Source organism: Charadrius vociferus, unplaced genomic scaffold (genome assembly GCF_000708025.1).
Source record: "Charadrius vociferus isolate BGI_N301 unplaced genomic scaffold, ASM70802v2 scaffold477, whole genome shotgun sequence".
Classification (NCBI taxonomy): Eukaryota; Metazoa; Chordata; class Aves; order Charadriiformes; family Charadriidae; genus Charadrius; species Charadrius vociferus.
This window is the reverse complement of record NW_009649449.1, coordinates 834693-841541: the sequence shown is the minus strand read 5'-3', so window position 1 is coordinate 841541 and position 6849 is coordinate 834693. Positions and strand designations below refer to the sequence as shown.

Genomic DNA, 6849 nt, shown 5'->3' with positions numbered 1-6849 from the left:
CCCCGGCCCCGCCCCTGCGGCCCCTCCCTGGCGCCTCCTCGCGGAGCCGCGCGCGGCCCGGTCCCCGGGTCCCGGCTCTCTCTGCTTCATGCCCCCCCTCATGTGGAAATAGGCGACCAGGACACCCGCACACCCCGCAGCTATCTCCATCTGAACGGTGCGAAGGAGTGTGCGGGGGGAGATCTACCCTGCCAAGGGATCTATGGTCTGGAAAGAGCCATCCAGCCACATCCACCCCGACAAACACCCCTCTCGGGAAGGGGAGGCGGAAGCTAAGGCAAACTCAGCACGGCCCCAGGAGCAAAGTCCCCTCTGCGAGGGGACTGGGGCTTTCACCCTCCCCCTTGACTGCCAGATGCAGACCGTATCCGGCATGGACACACGCAACAGCTTCGTCTGTCCCACAGAAACCGTGCCCGTGAAGCTGCCGCGGGCAGGGAGGCGGAGGGGGCAGTGGGCTTACCTGAGGTGGTTCCTCCCCCCAGCTTGGAGCCTGTCTCGCCACTGGAGGACCGGTAGGCATCGTCCTTCGAGGCTGTCCCGTCTGAATCCCTGTCATCCAAGAAGTTGCCATCCTGCGAGCCCCTCAGAGCGTCCGCCTCGTCCCCGTTATCTTCCTCGTCACTGCAGCCCTTGGGCTGCACCATGTAAACCCCTTCGGGGGGCACCTCTGCGCTCTCGGCACCCTTACATTCCTTGCCCTCCGCTCGCCCCAGCAAGGGTTCCTCGTTGTATTCCCCATTCACCCACTTCTCAATCACCTCCCTCCTTTTGTCCTCCTCGATCTTCTGCACGCGGCTGAGTCCATCTGAAAACTCTGTCCCCAGCTCCTTGGTCCCAGGCTGAGGCAGGTCCTTGTTGCTGCTCTCCCGCTGCGGCCCCTTGTCCGCTCGTGCCTGTTCGGCTCCCCCGTGGTCAAAGACGACCTGGCGGCTCAGCTTGGCACAGATTGCATTTAGCTTCAGGCCGCCTTTGCGCTTGGCAGCCATTGTGGGTTTTCCTGAGGTTGCGTCAGTGCATATAGTTCTTTCAGCTGGAAAGAGAGAGGGGAAAGAAGCAAGGAAGGGCATTAGTGGGATCGGACAACTTGAACCCAAAAAGCAAACGGCTGGTCCCAACCCAATGGGCCTTCACGCATGGCCAGCTTCATCCTCTGGAAGGTGGGACTCCCATCTGCTTCCTAAGCTCTTAGTGGAAGCCCAGCCAGGAGAGCGTGGCGAGAAGCATGCTCTAAACCTGCTGGTACCAAAGGATGCCACTGGCGTCAGGAGAGGCACGTATTCATGCCGGGACTGAATTGGGCTCAAAAGGCCCCAAACATCTCAGGCATGTGAGCGTGGTACAGACCAGCCTTTCCTCTTGGCTCAGCTGGGTGTGAAGTCTGTTAAAAGCTTGACTTGCTCTCTCCTTCAGACTGCAGCACCACCTGCTTTTAGGTCCCCAGCTCCATCCCAGATGTGTGGGCTGACAAAACCACACCAGTCAGTAACAGCACCCCAGCACCTGTAGCAGGGAGAACAGCTTCCCAAGCATAACCCTAGCGACAGCGAGGAATGCACTTAATGGGGTTTATGAACAGTCTCAGAGAAGGGAACCAGTATGGACCAGAAAGAACCTGTACGGAGGACAGAAGCATGTGCTGGAGCACCAGACTGGTGTGTGGCAGTCGTACGGGAGAAAATCGCCTTGGGTTGGTATCAGTTGATCAGGCCCCTTTGCCTGCTCGCTCACTCGCTCTCGCACACACAGGAAATTCTGCTCTCACACTTCCCAGCACAATCAGCTAATTAGTGTGGGTTTGTTATTTTAATGTAGTTTATTCATATGTGACAGCTAGTAAAGGAGGGGGAAGAGAAAGTGGGGGGAGAAAGGAAGAAGGTAAGGTCTTAACTTCAAGGTCACAGAGAATCTTGAACTAAATGGTCCCTATCACAGAGTCACTTGCATAATTAGTGCACCAACAATTAACAAGATTCAATCACAAACAAAAGCAAAAAAACCCTGATTCTAAAGCAGCTGCATTGTCTCATTTCCCTCTTTATTTATGATACCTCCGAGAGACACCCAGACTAAAAAGGGTTAAAGGTCCCAAGGCAAGAAACATGCACACAGCCTGGCTCTTCCCCAGCTGCAGTGCCCAGGCAGACCCTGCTCTGTGTCCCAGGGCTCAGGAAAAGCACCCGGTAAAACGCCTGCCGGACACCCACGCCAGTGGAGTTACTGTGGGGACATTGCTGGAGGTCTCTTGGACTTCATATCATGCCGAAAGAGGGGCCCACCACACGGAGAGCGAATGGAAACTGTCTCCAGACCTCGAATGGTGAGAATGGGTTCCTCCATTGCTCAGGAGTCCCTCGTGGCAGCTCAGCCCACACGTCCCTGTCACCAGCACAGAGGTGCTGCTCCACAGAAGCACAATGAGATTAATCAGACCCCCTACAACGCATCCAGAAGCCATCGTGACAGCCCCTAATCCCATAACATGACAGCCCAATACAAACAGACTGAAACTTTAGACCTGCTGTCCAAGAGCCAGAGAGTGGCTGCTTAGCGTAAACTCCTGACAGCTTCAGACACGCTTCCCTGTCAAGGACTGCAAGAAAAATAACCCCCCGACAAATATATCAGCCCCCCACACAAAGGGAGGCAAAACGTACTCCTCCACTTTCCAAGCGCTCACCCCCCCGGCACTAACACCTACATGCAATCATGCTTTCGTGAAGGGAAAGCACACATTGCCCCCAAACACATACCTCCCCATCTAGAAATCATAGCTCTTCAAGAGCTGTGTGTATGCGCTGGCACGGTCGTAAATGTAGTCATACACGTACGGGTTAAAAAGTCCCATCTCCCCAAAATACATTCCTGTACGTTTCCCCACGCATTTCCCTTTCACACATTCCCCCAACACACGCACACAGTCCTCACGCATACAGATGGGCACAGGCAGACGCCCATGAAGCTGCAAAAGTCTCTGTGTGCTGGCACCTTCCCTTCCCATCACATTCCCACTCTATTTAGGGCAGAAAGTGAAGGCCAATCCTATGCGCAACTGGTACCACAGAGGGAATCTCAGGAGGCTGCCGTGAGCTCCAACTGGAGCCTGGCCAGGACACCTACAGCTCACGCCTGTACGCTCGGGCGAAGGGCCAGCGGAGCCTCCATGGCTGCAGGTGGGTAGGACGGTGCCGCCGTCGCGGTGCGGTGCCTGCCCAGGGCTGGGGCACTGGGTCAGCACTGAATCACCAGCGCTGCTCTCCTCAACGCTGGCTGGTGATTCCCCGTCCACGTTCTCACGATACCCAGCCCTGCTTAACTGGTGAGCTCAGCATCGCTCGCAGCTGGAGATAACTGGGAGGCAGACACGCGGCAGCCCAAATCCCCGCTGCCCTCCCCCTTTCTGCGATGAGGGCAGGTCCCATTATTCTGGTCTGGAGGTGAGCAGCCAAGTGCGTGCACCAGCCGGCAAATAGAATATATAAATATTTATTCAAAGGAAGAGAGGAACAGACGTTCCCGAGGCTGCACTTGCCGCGTACGCAGCAACTCCAGGGAGCCTGCAACTTGTCTTCCATTCCTGTCCCTGCCTCCTTCCATCTCGCACACCCTGGCTTTGCCCCTCTGCCTCCCCAGGTTCTGCCCCCCAGCCCCTGTCCTTCCCCTCTGCATTCTTCCTTCTCCGTGTGTTTGGGATTTCTTTTGAGCACAGCAATGCTGCTCTTTCACGTTTTGAGAATCTTTTTCTAAAGTTTAAGTTAAGTTAAAAATAAAGCAAGTTCTGAAAAGGTACCTTTTCCCTGATCTATAAAACTAACCCTCCCAGAGACCTTCCTGAGATGGGATCTGCTCTGTAGTACCAGGGCTCTTACGTATCTCCATCCCACCTATGCACGTACGGCCGCAGGAAATCAGAACTCCCAGCTGCTTCTGCCAACCTTGCAACCAACTCTCCGCAAGTCTGGACACATCACTTTATCTTTCCCTTGTCTTATTTCCTTGTCTGTGGAATGGGAGGGACATCACCTGTACCAACGTTTCTAATCCCCTCTTTCAGCCTGTCAATTTCCAAAGCAGAAGGGAAGCGCCTCTCCCAAAGAAACACTGAAGAGGGGACCAGAGCATCCATGTTTCGTTCACTCAGGCAGAGGGAGAAGAATCGAGCTGCTGGCTGAGGGACCCTTGTATCTGCCCAAGGTCGGGACTACCAGGCAGGGAGGGACCCCCGAAGCCAGGCAGAAGCTCCTTCCCCCCAGGCCAAGCTCCCCACCCCAAATCACCCTGTGTCTCCATCACACTGTTTAAAGATTCCAGGCTAAGTAAACATCCCCCTTCATTTTCTTCGTCTAAATAGAAATGTTTTGATTTCGCATCAATCTGAGGAAGCCGTTTATAACCTGAGCCTGTCACACGGACTTTTCATCTCTGCCCAGGACAAACTCTCCCACATGCTCTATTTACACTGAGCACTTCCTCTGAAAACAATGCCACCGGGAGTTTACTCCGCTTACCCCCTCCCCACACCCTGTGAGGAGACACCGGCTCCCCTGGCTCTGCACCCAGCCCCGTGGCATCTTGAGAGCAAGAAGATTTTGAAGAAAAGGTATGGCTTGCCACAAGCAGGCCTGGCAAGGAGGAGGACAAAACCCACCTCGCCATTTTGCTGCTTTGTCACCCCATTGAACGTGCTGCCGACAAGCCCAGGTCACTGTCCCCACCGCCCCTCTTTCCCCCGGTCCCCACGTGCTGCCAGCGCCCTGTGTGCAGCTCGGGCTCTCTCCCTCCACACAGTCCCCAAAGCAGCACTTTCTCACCCACAAACTCCACGGTGGGGTGCTGCCAAGGTGGGCACGGCTCAGCTCTGCCTCCTCCCAAGGGAGAAGGGGGGCTATGGGGGCACACGGTGTGCGGGTACGAAGGGCTCTGCAGTGTGGACAGAAGCAGGCCATCCCAGCCGAGGGGCAAACTGTGCTACAAAGAGAAAGTCTGGAATTGCACAGAAAGGAAAAGAGAGCCACAGTCTGGCTTTGGCTTGGGGTCAGTGAAGAAACGCATCCTGGCAGAGGAGAGAAAGGGATCTGGCTGTGAAAAAGGGGCATGTGGGAGCTGGATGAACCAGCAGAGGAGAAGGAGCCCTGGCTGTGCAGCAGGAGGTTTGTGGCATGGGAAGAGCCGGGGCACAGGGGGGAGCCCTGCCGGATGGGGCAGGGGCTGAGGAGGGGCAGGAGGACCCGTGCTGTGGGGACGGGGGTGCTGGCTGGGGAGGGACGGCGCACTGTCACTTCAGAGGGCTGGGTACGTCGAACAGATGGAGCTTTCATATTCCTATTGAAGAGTTTTAAGCCCAGCTGAGCAGCTCCGTTCAGGAGGGAGGTCCCAGTGCCAGCTTTCCAGGAGCTGCAAGCTCTCATTCGATTAATTATTAACGGCATTATTTGGGGCGGGGAGGGGGAGGGAAGGAGGACCAACATGCTGCACAGTCCTTTTCTTTTTTAACCACTGTGGTGCAAGCTTGACTGGAGAGACTCCAGTCTGCCCAGGAGCCCCAAGCAGGGAGGGCAGCACAGCTTGCTGGGGCTGGGGCGAGGATGCTGCACGCTGGAGCCTCTTCACACTTGAGCTGCCGTCCCTAAGACAGAGCCAAACCTTCACAGCAGAAGGCCACTGGGGCATTGGGAACATGCTTCCCCGGAGCAATGCCCTGGTGGTGCCCAGCCACACGCCGGGAGGAGGCAGGGAAGGCAGCCAAACGCTCAGCCCCTTCCAGAAAACACTTCCCCTCCAGCACGACAACTCGTGCGTTACCCCAGGCAGGGCCAGGGCAAAGGCAGCAACAGCCCAGGCATGGCCCACAACGTGTGAGAGTGGATATAGTGTGTATATTTTCCCCTCTTCAGTTTATCAATAAAACATTTTATTGCTTTTAGCCCAGGAAATGACCTTGGATTAGTGGATGCTGTCTCTTCTGGCTGACCTTGGGGAGTTCACAAAGGCTCTTTAACAACCTCCTCTGCGCTGCAAGCATGGATCCCGCCTGTGCGTGTCTGCGTGAAGCCGGGGAAAGCCCTCGGTGCAAAAGTCGGACCTGACAGGCTCCAGCTCAGCACTGGGCAGGGAGAAGAAGGAGAATCAAAGACGTGGGAGGAGAAACGAAGTGAGCAGCCAGGGCGTCCTTATAGAAGCGCTGCCAGCTACACTCCCTGCTTTCCCATAGCCGTGAGGGCTCTCCCTGCACATCCCATCCATAAACCATGGAAAAAAAGCTGGGGACTGTGCTATGGTCCCCATGGCCAGAGCGTGTCAGAGTGCAGTCTGCCTGCATTCAGCACTGCTTGACCTTCTCCTGCCTGCCACACGTGCATCTTCAGCTGCACAAGAGGCTACTTTTCTCCCTATTTCTGGCTCCCAGACCCTCGTTCAACCCTGGCCCAAAGGGGCAGAGACCAGTACCATCCCTTCAGCGAGCCTGTCCTGCTTCCCTTTGCTCAACCTTCTCGGCTGCAGAGTTAAGCTGTAATCTTCTGGTGACAGTGAGAGGCAGCGTACAAAAACCAGCACTGGGCAGTGAAGGACAGAAGACATCCTGAAGGGAGGGGGAAGCGCCGGGGGCTCTGGAGATGGTGGTGCCCTGCACTGGGGCTGCGGCTGGCTGGGCTGCTCCTGTTTCCCACCCGGCCGCTTGGCTGCTCTAGTGCTGCTGCCACCAGGGTTTCTCCAGGAGAACAGTTCATGAACAGGGGGCCCCCCCCCCCCGCCTCCTTTCCCCAAACAGAAAATAGCCACATCATCTCTGAATGGTGTGTATTTTCACTGCAGAAGTGTAATTACGAAGGGAGGGAATGGGACAGGAGA

At 56.0% G+C, this 6849-nt stretch overlaps 1 protein-coding gene across 1 annotated transcript in view; it reads right to left on the bottom strand.

Annotated features, from left to right (window-relative positions):
• The window catches only part of CASZ1 (castor zinc finger 1), a 34628-nt gene extending 33600 nt beyond the window's left edge, over nt 1–1028 (bottom strand). Inside the window, exon 1 of the mRNA XM_009889555.1 lies at nt 464–1028. Within this exon, the coding sequence (XP_009887857.1) occupies nt 464–989 (526 nt within the window). The 5' untranslated portion in view covers nt 990–1028. The remainder of the gene's footprint in view (nt 1–463) is intronic.
• Between the last annotated feature and the right edge of the window lie 5821 nt (nt 1029–6849).